The sequence below is a fragment of the Amphiura filiformis genome, chromosome 9 (genome assembly GCF_039555335.1).
Source record: "Amphiura filiformis chromosome 9, Afil_fr2py, whole genome shotgun sequence".
Lineage (NCBI taxonomy): Eukaryota > Metazoa > Echinodermata > Ophiuroidea > Amphilepidida > Amphiuridae > Amphiura > Amphiura filiformis.
Window position 1 is genome coordinate 62558004 of NC_092636.1, and position 19649 is coordinate 62577652.

At 36.3% G+C, this 19649-nt stretch overlaps 1 protein-coding gene and 1 long non-coding RNA gene across 2 annotated transcripts in view; one reads left to right on the forward strand and one right to left on the reverse strand.

The window, feature by feature from the left end:
• Window positions 1-19649, forward strand: part of LOC140160214 (neurobeachin-like) — a 411951-nt gene that overhangs the window by 172988 nt on the left and 219314 nt on the right. Inside the window, 2 exon segments of the mRNA XM_072183491.1 lie at window positions 163-324; window positions 3922-4128. Coding sequence (XP_072039592.1) covers window positions 163-324; window positions 3922-4128 — 369 coding nt within the window.
• LOC140161299 (uncharacterized) lies at window positions 15651-16853 on the reverse strand. The gene is made up of 2 exons (XR_011860087.1): window positions 16821-16853; window positions 15651-15788 (listed from the first exon to the last, which is right to left on the reverse strand). It is a non-coding gene; the product is annotated as an uncharacterized lncRNA (long non-coding RNA).

A 19649-nucleotide genomic window follows, 5' to 3' on the forward strand; every position in this document is an offset into this window, starting at 1 on the left:
TTTTGTGCATATGACTAGTATTCCACTGGTACTCTTTTGACTTATCATGAGGTGTAGCAGTTCTTGGAATCAAATTAAAAAAAAAAAAAAAAAATCAACAACCCTGCATGATGCAGCTTTAACATATATGAGTAGTAACAAATAATTTGATTATCTGTGTAGATAAAGTTCCTCTTCAGACATGGCCATGGACAGCTACATCAGATGAGCTTGACAAGAAGAAAAGTAATGGATCTACATCGGATGACGGTGCAGTGAATGAGACGCCCTCATCTGATAACTATGTGCCTCCATCCCTTAATGAGGGAGCTGTTTCCAAAGCAGGTATGTAATTGATTTAGGAATCCAATCAAGGTACACAGTGGTTCATCAATGATGCACCCACACGTCCATATATCTATATATTGCGAGGGCAGCTAAACAAGTGGACATGTCTGGTGCAGAGTGGTTCATTTCTGATGTACCACTGTGTAACATGATTGAATCCCTTTCAACAAGGAAAACAAGCTAAAAGGTCATCTAATTCACATGATTATTTCATAAGGAATGTCAGTTAGTTATTGCCACTTAACAAAACAAGAATATTGATCAGCTTAAATTGATTTCTCTGTTGCTATCAGCAATATAAAACTACAGAATAAAATGGCAAATTTAGCTGCCTACCGCTCTCTTTCGGAAAGCACTTCTCGCTGTATCTTTTCGAAGTTAAAATAATCGCATACCTTCAGTAGTTAATACAAAATGCCCAACCTGTCCATGCCTGTCCTGTCCAAAATGCCCAACCATGTCCATACATGCACACTGCTACACCTGTTATTGCTGCATAAATTATAATCATAATGAGATGTTTGACAGTTGTAAGTAATGTTTACACATGCATGCCTATCGGCATTCAACATCCGCAGACTGCACGTGTCAAGATGGGGATTAAGTTTGTGATGGCCAAGAAATGGCAGGATAACTTGGATCTGTGAAAAGAATGGGTAGAGCTTGAGCAAAGTTCGGGTCAAGTCAGCAAAATAATTTGAAAGAAAAAAATACTATGACCGAATTAAAAACTACTATACAATATTTGAAAACTGCTATGCAAAATTGCAACTTGCATAGCAGTTTTGCTATACAATTGTTTTTTTCATATAAAGTGGCCAGTGATGAAAATTGTCATCATTCACAGATGGTCATCTACATCTACATCTACATCTATCATATACTCAAAAAAGTTGCCGAAGCAATATCTAATTGAGAAACAGTGTGGTGGCATTGAATGAAAAACACATAAACATATAGACACTAATAATCTTACAAACAAAAAATTAGTTGTTACTTAAAGCTGTTTTGAAAGCTGAAATTTTGGTGATGTTGAGAGTGTTTGGTGAGAGATCATTCCATTGAACTATTGTACGGGGCCAAAAACTGAATTTGTAACTGTTGATTCTGGTTCTCATAACTCTGTACTTAGCTGGATGGTATTGCCTAGTGTTGTTATCAACCTGACGTTGGACGTAGTCTGGTTTTGGAATTGCAAGCGATTCATGTTGTATTTTAAACATGGTGGTAAGCCGGGCTTGTTTTCTTCTTTGTTCCAGTGTAGGCCATTGCAATTTATTGAGGATTTGTGTCATGGAGCCCTCTGTTCTGTTGTAGTTCTTTGTGACAAAGCGTGCTGCTCTGTGCTGTATCATCTCAAGAAGATGGATATCCGATGATGTAAAAGGGTCCCATACAGCACAGGCATATTCTAGATGGGGTCTTACAAGCATGAAGTATAGCTGTTCCTTTACCTTCTGCGGACATCTCCAAAGATTTCTACGCAGGAACCAGAGGGCTTTATTTGCCTTAGCTATGATGTTGTTAATGTGGATGCTCCATTTTAAATTATGTTGAAATGTTTACTCCAAGGTAGGGATGGTGAGAGACATATTCCAGTTCATCATTACACATCGTATATGTACTAATGAGGGGATTTTTCTTGGTTGTGATTCTGAGTGTCTTACATTTAGCGGTATTAAAGCGCATTTGCCATTTTTCAGCCCAATTACAAAGAGATGTTAAGTCCTTCTGCAGAATATCTGTATCTTGAGATGTGTGAATGACTCTGTATAGAAGACAGTCGTCAGCGAACAATCGTATTTTTGTTGAACTATCGATGTGGTCTGCAATATCATTAATATATAGGAGGAACATTAAAGGGCCCAATACCGTTCCTTGGGGAACTCCTGATTTAACTTTTGCTGGGTCCGATGTTTCACCGTCCACCACAACTCTTTGCGTTCTTGTTGTCAACCATTTGTTAATCCATGTCAGGAGGCTGCCGCGACTCCATAAAAATCTAACTTCTGCAACAGCCTCTGGTGGGGTACAACATCGAATGCTTTCTGGAAATCTAATATTTGGAGGTCAGTTTGGTGCTTTTGGTCTAAGTTATGAGCAAGATCTTCGATTGTGATGAGTAGTTGCGATTCACATGAATGACCAGATCTGAAACCATGCTGAAAAGTGGACAAAATATGATGCTTTTCAACATGAGACATAATGTGACGGAAAATAATATGTTCAATGAGTTTACAGGTAACAGAGGTTAAAGATACTGGGCGGTAGTTTGCCGGTTTACTTTTCTCCCCCTTTTTATATATGGCAGTTATATTGGCTGTGAGCCAGTCTTCCGGCAGGTCACCTGTGTCAAGTGACTGCTGGAAGATATAACATATGACAGGGGCCAGCTCTTCACTTAGCTCTTTTAGCACATGTGAAGGTATGCCATCTGGTCCACTTGCTTTTCTAGTATTTATTTCTTGCAGGAGCTTTTTTACTCCGTCCTGATCTATTGTCAAAGGATCTATGTCGGGAAATGGTTTCCCTTCCATACGTGGAATTTGCTCAAGATTTTCTGAAGTAAACACACTTTCATACTGCTGGTTTAGAGCTTTTGCCTTTCCCTTTGCTGAAGAAATTTCCTCGCCATCCACACTAAGTGTGGCCACTCCACATCCATCTCTTTTAACAGATTTCACGTCGTCCAAAATTTCTTACCAGTTGTTGGGTTTACTTCATCATTGCCTATAGTTTTTGTACCGTCATCAAGCAAACACATGAAGTAATCATTTTTGGCTTTCTGCATACTTTTCTGAACAGACTTTCTAAGCTGTTTGAATTGTTCCCACTTCGATTCACTATTGTATTTTTTATAGACTTTGTAAACGCGGGTTTTCTTGCGTATTAGCCTTTTGATCTCGGGAGTCATCCATGGGATGTCCCATTTTTGCCCGATTGTTTTTTGAGGCACATGTTTTTGCACCATATCATTGACTTTGGTCTTAAAATCATTCCAGCTGGCGCTTGCCAAGTTGGGATTATTTCCTAATTCGTTTTTTTGGATGACATTTTCCTGAAAAGCCTTGGATTCCTTTTTCATCTCTTCAACGTTCATTTTCCGAAAAAGGTATACTTTCCGGGGGGGTGGTTGTTAACTTTAGCCTTGACATTGACAACACCTGTAACCACGCTTATGATCACTCATTCCTGGAAACACCTGTATCTCTTCAACGAGATCAGGGTTGGTGGTTAGAAGTAAATCCAGGATGTTGTTCAGGCGTGTTGGTTTATTGACATGTTGTTGAAGACCATGATCTTCAACTATGTCAAGTAACAATCTATTTACCTTGTATCCATCATAAAAGACCAAAGACAGTGAGTGGACACATGCTACTCTGGTATCATTATCATAGTTGAATGGTGAATAACCATAACCTCATGGGCGCCCAGTCTTACTTAGAGGTAATTCATTTGACAACAAAAAATACTCGCCAAATATCAGAAATTACCAAAAGGATGGGAATTTCCATCCGGTTTTAATCGGCAAATTATAAATCTGTGTTTACTTTACATATAACTTGATCTTATGTTGATGTTTATTTATAACAGGTCGCCCTGCAGCTTTGGAACTTCTTGAGAACTCTACTACCTTAAAGCAAATTCCAGAAGCCCCTGGAGAGGTTGTCACGGTAGAAGACCGCTTAACCAAAGCTTTGGAAACTGCTGCTCCTCTACTAAGGGAAATCTTTTTAGATTTTGCACCATTTTTATCCAAAACCTTGCTTGGAAGTCATGGACAAGAACTGCTTATTGAAGGTAATTTAACTTTATTAATAAAGGCCAGGGGCCAAAGTCTCGTAATAATATCTTAAGTCATGTCTTAGAGGGCATTTATAGATATGTATCAACCTCCATTTATTGCCTGGCGGGATTTACCATTTTGTGGAACGATACTGTATAACTGTTACCAAGGTGACTCGGCAGATGCAAATACAGGGAGGTTAATACAGCCCATTTAAGATATTATATCTTGGGAGATTGTTACGAGAATTGCACTATTTTTTTAGTTATGACAGTCAAGCTCGCTCAATTGATAAGGCATTCAACCTTGGCGGTGGTTTAGTACAATCTTGTGGAAAAATTGAGTTAGCTTGAAATTCCCATGGACAAGGAACTTACTGCTAATTGTCTCGTTGTAACTCCTACAAAACTCGGAATGCTAATCCTGGCTGCGAAGGTCAATTGTGGAATGTATTCTTCTAAGCAGCAAAGTCCCTGAGTTGGTTTCGAATGGTTTATGGAATGATGTGGGGCCATAGTGGTCAGGGGCAACCTGTAAAGTGTGCTGAAGCTTGTGAACCAATGTCTATAGAAAAACTATTTAATTCGTGTACATCGTGGTACATACTCTTTGCGTGGCTTTGCGTAGTAAGCTGTTGTACGCAGATAACCTCTCATATATGGAAGCGTATAGTAGCTATCTACGCTTGTGAATTAGCATGACTAGGTGCGGAGTAACAAGCGTAGTTGAATGTTCCACGATGTACACAAATTAAATAATTTTGTGTGTTGTGCCTGTGCGTAGTTGCTTTAAAAAAATTCTTATGGTAGTTCAATAACCTCCAATTTCACAATTATTACTGTTAGTTTGACTGGGGAAAGTGGGCAGCCCAAGATTGGGGGAATGCCCCCATGCGTCCTCTTGTGTCACTATTGTGCATGCAAAGTCAGAAGAAATTTGTCTGCTGAGCTAGAATGGTTTGTATTTACACCTACATGTACAGGAATACTCAAGTTACTGAAACACAATATCTGACTGCGTAATACAATACTGATACTAGTCATTTGACACAAATCCTACATTCAAAATGAATAGATACTCGGGGTTCATCTATACAATAAATAAAAGATTTAAATTTACACACTTGCATGCAGTCACATTTTGAACAGTGGTTTAAGTACCTCAAAAAGCTGAATATGTATAATTTTGTAGATCTTTTGGGGGAGGAACTTTTGCTCCCAGAGTCTCTCTCTGGATTCATCTAAAGGAATTATTATCAGTGATTTGCCTGAAATAGGAACAATCATAAATGGGCTAATGAAGTGAACAAATGACAAACATTAAGGCGATGTGATAAACTAGTGTTGGATCATGTGCAACCATAAGAAAAAAGGGTTTATGTTTATGTAAGAGAGCACAAAACTTGGTGTATAGATTACAATGAGGAATTATGAGCTTTCTGTGATCTAAGGATACATCTGAAAATACATACCATAGGAACTCAAAATGATTATATTAGAAAAAACTAAAATCTAATATAAAAAATGAAAATAATATTAAAAGGAATCTAAAGAGATATTATGACATAATTTGGTTGGATGCATACTCTGATATAAGGCCTAAAAAAGGAGTTTGATTGCCCTTTCCTGACCGAACCAAAAACCGAAAAATCACAATCTCTCTCTCTTTTTTTTTTCGAAGTGGAAATGTAGCTTTTTTAACATTTTGATGGAGTTCTCAACACTAAATATTGGAGAAATTTAGCTCTTAAAAGGTGTAGACCCAATATTCACCTATAGACATCAATGAATGCTCCATTTTTTTAAAATCTTTCGACAGCCATAGTGTTACTGTCTATGATTTATTAACAAATAATACAAAACAAAAGATGGCTGATTTTATGATACAAATTTAATGCTCCATATTTTTAAAAACAAATGCTATATTTCTTGAACTGCATGAACTTTTAGTCATACAGTTCATGTACATTCAATTAAAGTTGCCTCAGTGCTACTGACAAAGACTAAGAACTGTCTGAAAGTCTTACACAACAGCCTGTGCCTGCAAACGAGCTAGAATTAATAACTGTAAGTGTTTCTCATTGACCAAATGGTCCATAGCAAGCTGTAGATACCACAGAATACTTTGGGATTAAAAAAAACCAAAAAAACGATCAACCTACCAACTCAAATCAATTTTGAACTGAAAGGGCAAATAGACCATTTATTGTTTTTGACCTAATAGTAAAACACATGTTCTAGTGCTTTCCATTCAAAAACAGGTCTCAATGTGCTTTTCAAAGATAAAATCAGGAAAACCTGGGGATAACAAACAAAGCATATTTGCAAAACAAATACATTGCAAATAGTGCACATATTTTATATGAAAGCACTGCACAGTACATTCAAAATGCATGGTACAACAGAGAGCTGAAAGCCGTCAGAGCCAGTCTGCGTCTAGGCTAGAGGAAAACAATACAGTCAGGGCGTGGCAGTGACGGCTCAAAACTGAACTTGGTGCAAACAATATGATGCAGCTGAATGAGCCGAACTAAATGTAATAGAATGATTTCATAAGAAGAGACATGGAAGACTTAACCTGTGTACTTTTATGAGGGCAGGCAAATGATTCAGCACAAGATAGAAGAAGATGATGCTGTGAATCATTCTCCAAGTTGACAACTCTATCTTTACTTGAAGAAATAGGTTAATTTATTTTTATACATCACCTCTACTCTATATTTCTTGTTAATGAGGTCTAATTTAATAGTAGACAACAAAGTACAAATGGCGAGACAAATTAGGCCAAGTGAACATATGCATACTTGATGATTGCTACCAAAATTAGGCCAAAAACAAATAGTCTAGTTTACACAACTCATTCTTGATTTCAAATTTGAAAGGACAACGTCAACGCACATGTCTGGTATGCACTTATTGCATTAGTGAATAAATCTTTGCAGACTTTGGCAGTTTTGTGGTCCAACATCAATTGTCTAGTCAATTCTTGGGATTGTGTATAATACATTTGCAGCAGCTCATCCTTTATACTATGATCTTATTTTAGAAAAATTGCAACATATAGTTCACCTTTGTCTTCTATTGTTTTGGTTAGGATTGATCAATGTCTATTCTTGTTGCTATAAGAAGCATTCTAGTTGCTATAAGAAGCAGTGTTATCAGGATTATAAATGATTTGCCTATTTAGTGTATCTCTCTTGCTTTGATGCCTGCAATATGTTAAGAGCCTTAGGTCGAGAGATCAAAGGTTATGGATTTACATTCTTGTCAAGTAAACATTTTCCATTGCTTAGCTAACTGCAAAGTAAATCTTTGAGAAATGTTGTTGTTTGGCTACATCAATGGCCAATTAATTCAGCACAGATAGAGCTCCCTAAAGATCTTACAACCTGGGTTGCTAAAAATATTTGAGACCAAAGGTGCGGTGAGCACTCTGTCTAAGGTGGCAGATGGTACTAAAATACCCAAAATTTCCAGGAAAATGCACCCAAAATCATCAAATGTAGGTGCTTCTGTTAATACTATGGATAATCACTTGACTGACTTCACAGTGATATATTAATAAAGGGGTAGTAAAACACTTTAAGAGGGTGATTCAATTATTTGAAAACACAGACTGTTACAAAATAATAGGACGTTGTCATTGACAACCACAGCGCCTTGAAATAGCCCCATTTTTAACAAGGCGTGGTGATTTTTCTGAGGCGTGGCAGATTATTTAAAAGAAACCCAATTGTCCCCGTAAAGCGCATTGTGGCAACCCTTCTTATAATGGATTACTCAGCATCACATGATTCTAACCAGATATTGAGGGCTCCCTATAGCTCCCTGTAACTTCATGCTATCACCCAATATTGGATTGTTGCCATTTTTTGGTTGCTAGGTGTTCACTGATAAACACACGCACACATACACATTTTGAGAAAGTTAAGTATACCATTTCTTCATACTGACTGAGTAGCAGTCATGTAATTTTCTCTGCTCTCATAAGGGACCTTTTTAGATATTACATGCATTGGATATACAAAGGTTTTATCTTCAAGCATTTTGCCTGTTTGCTCCCCAAACGTTTAAACAATCTATCAGTATTAATAAGTTCTTTTCCATTCAACTGTACAAGTTGAAGGAAAAAGAACCAGATAGATAATTAAAATCCGTCCACCTATTATAGCACATGATATCTAACATGTTTTTGAATTTGCATGCACTATTATTTGGAGGGAGGGGATATTGAGCAAGTTCACTGCTATCTATCTTAGATTTTGATAGCACATTAAGTAATTGCCCTACTATTTTCAAAATTGCAACATACAGGTATTTGCTCTTTGTACACTGACCAGTGACTAAACATCCCCTCCAAATGATGGACTACTCTTCTGGTTCATTTACTCAATTCAGAATGCACCAATTGGATAGCAGTAATCATTTTATCAATTAAACTCATACATTTTCCCCCAAGTCAATAATCCAGCAAGGCATTACTGCAGGGGATTGAACCCAGAACTTCATGCATCAAAGGCGAGTAACCTAACTATTAAGCTTTATTCTGCACTATCATGGTTTAGCCATTTCAAACATGCAAGCAAAAAAACACTTGAGAATCAGAACAAGCATGGATTTGACCACCTTTTATGTCAACTGGTATATGGACAGCAGACATTGACTTAATCATCAGGTGTATGATATCAGGTGACAGTCAATTCTGTCAGCTGTTATAAGGAGAGCGGTGGTCTAGTGGTTAAAGTATTCACTTCTGGTGCACAAGGTTTTGGGTTCAATTCCTCGTGATGTCACCTTGCTGGAGTATTGGCTTGGAAAAAGTCTGAATTTAATTGGCAACATCTGTAGATTTAATCCAGACTTGTGTTTTCCCAGTGGTTCATGTGGAATTGAGTAAATGAACCATGAGATTACTCTGTCCGTCAGAGCATGAAATAGTAGATAAAAAACCACCGGCTGGTCAATGTATAGAGAGTCATACCTATACATGTATATCACAGTAAGTTTTAAAAAAAGTAGGGTCCCAATCCATCACGATTACATCCAACAGAAGGTCCATATGGAAACAATACTTCAGCATTGATTTATGGCTACCCTCTATAAAGAACTAAGCAAACAATAAATAAACAATTAAAGAAAAAAAGTGATCCACTTAATTAGTAGGCGTAAGGTATCAGGTGGCAGCAAATTCTGTCGAACGGTTAATCAGTACGTTTATGATATCAGGTTACAGTAAATTATGCCAAGATTGTTCTTTTTATTTATTAGTGATAAAAACCGCATCGTTCATACGCTAAATTGAATTTATTGGTAAAACTAATCAAGATGTCAAAGTACTCTTGTATTACACTGTCAACACAACACTTTTAAGCCTGCTTTGATTTGGATTGTCTTAATCCGTACCTGGCATAGAACAACCTGTAATCCATATAGCGCCTTCTTTTATTCCAGTGTATTGCACAATACACCTCTGCATTCTAATCAGATGTGAATCCTCTTCCAACATCACTCCAATGGATGCATTATGGACAATGCACTTTATATGAATCCGTATCAATCTGAATTAGATACCATCATGTAGAAAGTGGCAGTGCTTCAACTACCAGTGTTAATTATTAGCTTGGAAAGATAACAAGACTTACATGATAGGAACATGAATTGAATCCAGCATGAATCATGTAACAGGAAGCATGTATGTGCTGATTTTGACACCTTGAAGGAATAGATAATGTCATCTTTTAATAACTGTGGCTTTGTATCAATACTCAATTTTCAATTTTTTTGACGAGGGTCTATAAGTCGGTATAGATGACATTTATGTATAGGTCACATAGCTGCTACATGCTGGTATAAGATTTGATGAACTTTTTTTTCTTTTATAAGTGATCAGAACTTTGTTTAAAAGTTTTTTATGAATTATTTGAAATAAATTAAAAGAAAGACTAGTTGTGCAGGATCAATGCTTACAAGCTGATGTACCCATCTCTTTTTCCTTGGTGTTTGGGCCAGAGACTGAATCCCTCAAGGGTGTGAAATCTCCTCTTTTTTTGGAAATTTCTTTGAGGCAAAATTTTAGTTTTTTCTTTCATTTTCAGCCTATTTTGAGCATATTTCATTCCTCTTCCTCTTTTTTCTTCTTTTTTCCTCTTTTTTCAATAGAGGTCACTCACACCCCTGATCCCTCCTCATCTACACTGCACATTTATTTTTGTTATGCTTGTGACGACTGAAAACACTCCTTCCGTGTCGTATTGGACTGTATTCTTGTGTGACTTTGCGCACCATAGGGCGACTGCCTATCGGCATCTATGTCTTGCCGCGATGATGTGACAGGATCATGCTCTGAAGTTATAAAGTGTTCAACAACAAAATGCGGTCAAAAGGTCCATTTAGACACAACTGCACAGTCTCACACCCTCAGATTCTGAGGAAACGTCCTACACTTTTTTAACACACAAGTTTTTCAGTCATCAACCCAGAAAGTTGATGACTGAGGGCATCGGTCTACAGACTCCCAGATATAACTTGTTGTGGGTGGTTTGCTCGTACTGCTACACAACTGTGTTCTCATTTAATTATTTTAATAAATGCAACGAGAGAGAAACTTGAATGATGTTATGTTGGGGTGAGGCTGGGTTAATGAGGAAGATCTATTGTTTCATAAAAAAAAACATTTTCACATGTAAAGGCAATCACAAGATCCTTAAGTAGTAAGTTTGTAGGGGGTAAGGCCTAATTTTGATGTCAAAGCCAATATTATAGAGAAAAGTGCACATTTTCAAGATTCTGTACCTCCTGCAAATAAATCTTGCATGGCAAAGAACCCTTGTCTTAAGTTGTCCAAACAGGCAAAATAAATTTCTAATAGTTTTGTCTTAAAGTCTACCTACCACATCAAGTTTGGTACTGATTTTGAAACCTGTAACAATTATCTGTAACAAAAAAAGGAAATGGATTTGATATTACTGCAATCATTTTGTTAAACAGAAGTGAATTAACAGGTTAAACTAAAAATATGAGATTTAGTATCCAATCCAAATTAGTTACAACAGATTATATCACCACATGGAAGACAAGGGGTGTATTTCACTCAACTGTTAACTCAAGTAACTCAAGTAACCCTTTGCAAGTTAAGATACGCCTTTACTATTTGTAACTTTTAAAAGGGTCCCTGTAGTAAATCCAGTATTACTTATGAAGGGTATCGATTGTACATCATTTTAGTGAAATGGATTTTATGATGCGTCATAAGTTACGATGGATTTTTGAGTCTTACAAAGCGTTGTAAACGTTAGTGAAATGGACCCATGAATATAAAATTGTTTACTAATAATAATATAATGACTATAAGATTACCAAACATTGGAAGCAATTAACCCATGTGGTACTGAATCACACACTACCCAATTAATTCCATTCTATTTACAAAGAGCAAGGGGCTGTACTTTGCACTTACAGGTGACCTCCCCACTTTAAATACATTTGTCATAATAGTAAGGAGCCTAGTGTCTCTCATAATTATATTACCCCCTTGTCTGATTTCCCTGGGAGGGAATCCCCCAGCCTCAGTGTCGCTTGTTCTTATTTTACCTCTCTATCATGGTACCAAGAGTTCAGTGAACTTTGGCTAAATTACCTACACTTAACCTTGGGATTACCAGGTTGGCTAAGGGTTGCCAAACCCCTCATTTGTAGTCCAATTAGGAGACTTTGATCTATCATCCCTTGACTTCAAAATGGCTACCGCGATTTCAAGACTTTTAGGCGACTTTTGCTACAAAAGCAACAAATGAGGAAGTTTTTGAAGATGATTTATTTTTGATAAATGAATAGGACAATGAATTAGTACAATTTTAGACCAGTGTTATTGCAAAATGCCCTCCAAAAGTGATAGTTAAATTTATAAAAGCTATTATTTTGTGCAGATTTTTGATAATTTGTGCAACATTGCAAGTGTTGTGCTTCCGTAATGGGATGAAATTTTTGGCAACTCTGGGTTGGATTTAGGAGTCTCTTGGCATGAGATTTAGGCCAAAATAGATAGCAAGTGTTTAAGTACTTTTTATTTGAGACTGAGAGCCATCTGCTTTACAAGTCTGCCTGCCAACTTTGGTACATATCAGGGACGTGGTACATATAGTAAGAAATGAGTGTAGAGAGCACAGCACTAAATTAAGAGTATGTTTTGAATGTTTCTGAAGAAATTTGATTTTATACCAATCAGAGATAAGCATGTTAACAGCAACACCATTGTCAGCCTGCATGAATGCCTGCTACCATTTTTGCACAAGAAATTATTAGATTTGGGGCCTAATTTCTTAACCAAATCAAGATAGCAAATTATTGCAGTAGACCTTTTTAACTGCTGTAAAACCTCTTAATTTCACGAGCTATTTAATTTCGCGAGGACTTTTGATTCATGAAATTAAATCCTCGCGAATTTAATCACATTAAGAAATTTAACCCTTGCATATCCCGTTGAAAACTCGTGAACTGGGTTCCAAATTTGACAATCCAATTCTAACAACTTCATTACAGAATTCACCTCAAAATTCATTTTTGTGACTATTTCACTATATGACATCATTTGCTTTAGTAGATTATTTATTTACCTTGAAACATCAAATAGCCTCAAATATCATTACAAGGATCATCAAAAATTGGACAAAGCATTGGAAACTTTCACATAAAACTCGTGAAAATTGGGAAATAAGTGTATATTTTTGTTGATCCATTTACTGCTTAGAAAATAGTGACCAATGATTTACACAAGTTTCGTTTCTCTTTTTTCGTTTTTTTTAAATCACTTCTAAACATTTTGAAATGTCTTTTTAAATTGTAGAAACAATTGAAAATAGTATTTTAGAGTGTTGTTGTAACATGAGAAAATGAAGTTTATAACAAAAATAAGTCCCCTGATTGAACGAAGTTGGCCAAGGAATTTTGGATACAAAATGACTGCCCCATGCATCCGAGACAAATATATCTAAAGAGATACGAAGCCCCATTCATTCATATCTTGTGCAGCGATCCAGGTCTCCCATGGATATTGTTATGCAAATTGCGCTAGCTCTACCCTTGCCTGCTTACTGCGCACGCTCAAATCAATTACACAACTTCACTTCCAGGTTCAATATACTCAGTCAGTATGCAGGCACACGCAATTACGTTGCTTTTCTAACCCACACCGTTGACCCGGAAGTACTCACGCTGTTACGAAGCAGAGTTTGACCCTGAAAAGTTGGCCCAGGAAAACTTCGTTTTTTAATGTTTAGAATCATAAATCGATGGAAATTTGCTCATTATATGCCAGGATAGGGATGATATTATCTATCCATATGCATAGATTCATGCAAAATATATTGCATTGTTGGAAATACAAGCAATGTTTTTTGGTAAAAAATTTAGTATGGTTTTGGATATTTGCTCACGAAATTTAACGCAAATATCTGATTTTCAGAATGCCGGTCCTTGATATCACTTGACAAAATACATAATTTGTAATCTTTTGCATTGAAAAATTCAACTCCGATATCATGAAGATATTTTACCTGGTCAAACGGATAGATATAATTTGTACTTTTCATTTTGAGACCGGACTGTCAGACCGCCGATCATCGCGTTTGTTTTGATCAGAAATCATGACCTTGACTGGGCTAAATCACGCGCAGTGATTGGCTGGTTATAATCACGTGGCACGTAAAATAATAAAAATCCCTTTAAAAGGGATAAATAAAATAAATAATTTTTTAAATGTGTGACAATACTAAGAGCTGGGGGGGTTAGAAGGGCATTTTTGAAAGGTCAAAAGGGGTAGCCTATGGTGGGGGAGGGCAAGAGGGCTTGGTCAAATTTTTTTATCCCCCCCTTCCCCCGTCAGCCAAAAAAAAAAAACAAAAAAAAACAACAGAAAATCCATTACTTTGGGCCAAAATTACCATGAGGGTCAATATTTTTCCCAGAAAAAATATTAATCCCAGAAAAATATTTTTCCCAGAAAAATATACTTTTCCCAGAACAAAATATTTTCTCAGAAAAAATATTTATTCCAAAAAAATATTTATCACAGAAAAAACACTTTGCTCCGAAAAAGTATTTATCCAGGAAAAATATTTTTTCCAGATAAATTTTTGAAAGGTCAAAAGGGAGTAGCCTATGGTGGGGGAGGGCAAGAGGGCTGGGTTCATTTTTTTTATTCCTCCCCCATCAGCAAAAAAAAAAAAAAAAAAACACAAACAAAAACAGAAAATCCATTATATACTTTGGGCCAAAATTAACATGAGGCAACAAAAAAAGAAACCCTGTTCTACGGTCGTTTTGGGTTTTTTTTTGGTTTTTTTAATGACCCAAAAAATGACTAAAATCTGTAAATAAATTGCCAAAAAAAAAAATTCCTGAAATTTCCGAAATTTGGGTCGGCATTCATTTGTACAGGAATTTTTTTCAGAGAACAGAGTTTTCTTTTTTGTCGCTCGAGGGCCAATATTTTTCCCAGAAAAATGTTACTCCCAGAAAAATTGGTTTTCTTACAAAAAAGTTTTCCCAGAACAAAATATTTTTCCCAGAAAAATATTTATCCCAAAAAATATTTATCCTGGAAAAACATTTTGCTCAAAAAGTATTTATCCAGGAAAAATATTTTTCCAAAAAAAAAAACATTTTAAGTTATTTTTCTGTGAGAATATATATATTTTTTTATGGGAATAATATTTTTGTGGGATTCAGTAATTATATTCAGTATACTACTAGTCAATACGGATGAATGAATCATACAACAAAAATTATACACATGAAAATTCCAAGTTTGTTATATTTTTCTTTTTTTTATTAAATAGAAAAAAAGGGGCATCAGGCCTAAAAAATTGTTTGATTGGCGTAACATAAAAAAAATAGGGCAAGGCCTACTTTTAGGGTAGGTTGGGCTACGCCAATCAAACAATTTTAGGCCTAATTATTATTATAAATAATAATGATTAAATAATTATTAGCTGCAAATAACACCGTCTTTTTCTGGCTTTTTTTGTTGCACATTTCTGCCTTGTCAAAGGAGGACACATAAACCGAGGGATATACACGGTAATCCCTGATGCAACACCGCAGGATTTCATCAGCAACTTGTTCTGTAAATTATAGTTCCCCTCATCTCTGTTCAGATGAAGCAGATCATGTTCGGAACAGTCTGGCTTTCAAAGTGTTTCACTTGCAAATTACGTGAAGTAATAATTTGTGCCCAGGCCTGCACAAACATTCTGCATTTGAATGTCAAGTAATTTTATGGATGCATTAATTGTCCAAGTCAGAACAGTAGAACTGCATGTCTGTATATGACATTGTTAATGAGAAGCTTTAAGAGTATCAGGGTACTTGTATATTGTCTTAATTGTGGAACACAACTCTGTAAATTCTGCGACAGTTCGAGAAACAAATTCGGAATTTAATGCATTTGATCCGACATGAAGAAATAATATCTGGCTAAATTCCTATTCCTATTTCGACATCATATTCAATAGCCATCTGCTTGAACCATTTCTCCTTGCTTGTACATGTAGAATGGAGTGACATGTACGACCAGTCAACTGCGTCTTTGTAAATATCAAACATGTCCATAATCTAAGTATTTGGTGAGCGAGTCCCCAACGATAACAACTTGCAGAGCCCCCTAATCTGGCGAGCACCTGTAATAAAAAATGAAGATATCAGGTATTAATACTAGAGCCCAATAAAAACAAAAAACAAAATCGGATTCATCATTCTTAGAAGACTTTTTCAAGCGAGGATTTTACAAAATTTCCAATTTTGCAGCAATTTTTTGCAATTTTTTTATTTGACCCCCCAAAAAATCACTTTACCCCCCCTCAGAAAAAAAAACCCTTGCTGCCACTGTTTATAATGATAGTTGGCAGTACAGTACACATTAATTAAGTTGGGTGCATATATATTATTGCGAGTTAAAGATATGCAATGTCCAACAAAATCGTATCGACGTCTACGTCTCTACAGGTTTCAAACTTAAAAAACACTTGGGACCACCGATTTTTGATGTCCGAGACCGAGACCGACATTTATACATCAGAGACCGATACCGCAATCAATATAATATTCATGAATTGTAAGAGAGATCTAGCTAGCATGTCTAGTTACGTTTGTTGTCATTGTTGTTGCAATGTTGGAGACGATGAATGCATTTATCCATCCATTATAGGCTATAGTTCTTCATGATTTCAGTATAAACACTTCTTCATGATAGTTTGAGATTCGGATTCCATAAAATAAAAGTTGATGAATTCAAAATTTTAACCAGTTTCCTGACCTGAGCTGTAATTACTGTCCAGACCAGAGCTGAATTAAATTTATAAAACATGTCATATAATCTGGGAATACCATGTTAAATCGCACGCAAGTGCCGATTGAATTGTATAAAATGGCCCGGAAAAATGGTAATTTTCGTCCGCGGATTTTTATTATTGGAACTTGTCGGTCCCCAATGATTTTGGTATCAAACAAAAGCTTCATCTCTCAACTACAACAAAAACACACGAAATTAACGTCAATTTCTTGACCCGGTCAAACGGATAGTTACAAACTACTCATGTCACACAATTCTTCAAACCCACGAAACTTCCAACCAATATTTCATCACTTTACGATCACGAAACTCATCAAATTTGGACTTAAAATACTCGAAGAATCTGGACATTTCAACTTACCTCGCCATTTTGTCGCAGCTCTGCATACCAACCGGAAATAGCCTCGAAAGATATTTGACATAGGGCAGACACAGGGTTGACATCCTACGATCGCGGTTTAGAAAATGCGAGGTCAGCGCTGTGAGCACGATTGCTGCACACTGACTGTACTGGAGTCGGAAAGTTGTTTACAGTATTCGCTCTAGTATAAAAAAGAACTAACAGGATGCACAAACCAAATTACAAATACTAACTATCAGAAGACTAGATATTTTTACATTTATCCATAAAGCTGCATATTGATGCGCAAATTGACTCAACTTTAGGTCTGTTACATGGTTGCTGTGGAAGACCTCGGATTATGATTGATACCCGATAACAATAGGACTGTGCATTGCTTTGTATCTCTTTTATATTCGTCTCAGCCGTGCATTGCATACAAAAATATTTTGGTCAAAAGTACTTTAGTATTTTGGGACTTTGTTTAGTTAGAGTTTGCATGTTATTTCCTACAAAAAATTGCCATATTTTATATCCCAACATTCTATTTAGGGAAGTTAAGGCAAAGATAATCAGCAAAGTGAAGCTAATTTTCAGTTAAGCTTCTGAGAACACAAGGCTACGAATTTGGAAACTTCACATGGAATAATGCTTATGATTACTGTATTTTACTGGCCTGGAATGTGACAAAATCCTGGACAAAATAAAGTACCCGCGAAATTAAAGTGTTTACAGTATCCATGATGCAGTGGCACCAAATAAATGCAGTAGGATTTGGTATTGTATTAAGGTGATATTTGAGGCATTTTGGAGTTGCTCTGGGCATGCCTATCAATATGCCTTTAGTTTGATATTCAAACATGTTTTTTCAAGTGCACTGTCTGACAAATTGTATCAAATTTGATGGGATAAATGTTTCAGGGAATTTCCCTAACTGACCTGACTAGTGTTATTATCCCAATCAATTTAATCTTAAATAAGATAAGAATTTTAACCAGCGACTTAAAATGAATTGACAATAGTTGTTGGTTATTCGGATTGTGGGTTACCAGCTAATACTGGGTAAAAAGTACAAAGTGCTCTGGGGAGAGTGGGGTAAGTTGAGCCACTTTTTACATTTACTTTCACTACGCTCAAATAAATAAAGCAGGACCCAAATGCAGTGTTACAACTGAAACATATGTATGTTTACTTGGTTATGATACCACAAAATTGTAGTCAATATTTTGCACTTTCGCACAGTGAGATGCCAAAAATCATTTGCAAATTGGCTCAACTTACCCCAACGGTGGGGTAAGTTGAGCCAGTGGCAGGGGCAAGTTGAGCCACCAAAGAAATGCACAGTATATGCCATAGCTGTGAAATTCAATTTTGCCTTTTTTTTAATTGTTGTTTTCAGGTATTTATTTTGAAAAATAGTTTGATATAGAAGTAGTTTGATCTAAATATTGCATACAAGTAATTTCTGACAAGATTCTACTTTGAATACAAAAATTGGTGAAATTTCTGCAGGGTTTTCCTATGCTCAACTTGCCCCATGGCCTGTGGCTCAACTTACCCCATGTGACCCTTTTTGTCAACAACCAAGCCTCCCACCTGACTAAAACTTGTTACAGTTGTAAATAGTTTTCTAAAATAGTGTTCATATATCACATCCTCAATACCCAGAATGCTATCATTTTAGCCTTTTTTCTTTCTGGGTGAAACATGAAAAAAATTGGTTTTTGCCAAAAGTTCAACAAAAGTGCGAAAAATGAACTTTCTAATGCAGCTTTCTTACCCTATGTGCAAGTGATTCCATATTACACTTGAAAAGCCTCTGTGATGTCATATACAAATAAGTGGAACTGCAAAGTAAGATAAGTTTTTAATTTTCTTTCTAGAGGGGGTGGCTCGACTTACCCCCTGGCTCAACTTGCCCCACTCTCCCCCTAAACATGCAGTTTGAACAGTTAGTTTTGTGTCTCCTGCAAACTGAAAGTACCATTAAGGTATGAAATGTTGTTACTGTTCCCTATTTGCCAAATAGGTAACAGTGAAAATGCACATAAAAGCAGTGGCTCTGGAACTGGGGGGCCTGGGGGCAGAACCCCCAATCAATTTGATGGAGGCCCCAAGCACTGTAGGGTCCCCAATAATTTCAGGTAAAATTCATAATTTTAGCTGAAAATTCATAATTTTAGGGTAAATACATAATTTTTTTAGGGTAAAATTCATCATTTTAGGATAAAATTCATAATTTTAAGGTTGGAGTAATTCATGATTTTAAGGTGTAATTAATAATTTAAGGTACAATTAATGTAAAAATGCATGCATTACAAAAGCTTACCGCAGCCACCCTCCACAGCTTTTCGAGCCTCGGATAAGGCCTCATATTGATGCCCCCATATTAAAAATCTTCCGGAGCCTCTGAAAGGTTATTCCTGTCCAGGGACGCAATACTGTTCTGATTGTTTATTGAGATTGCAAATTGAAGAACAGCTTTTAGTATTTAGGATCCACCTACATCCAAATCAATTAGTAGCGGTCTTATTATACTTTGGTTTTTCGTTAGATTTATAAACTTTCAATCTGGGACCTCACCCAAACTTTGGGAATCCAAATTCCCATAGGAGAGGATCCACCCATCCCTGGTGCCTTCCCCAGTCATGACCGTAAACACAACAGTTGCTGTTTCTCTTCAATGGTCTGAGTGTGCTATCTGTCACTAGTTTACCTAGCTTGCTATTCCCACACCTACACGCATAATTTAAAGATTGATTTGCTTTTTTATCATCTTTAAGACATGTCCTGTAGCAAGATTAGGAAATAACAGATGTCATTTTGGATCAGAAATTTATTGACAAACTT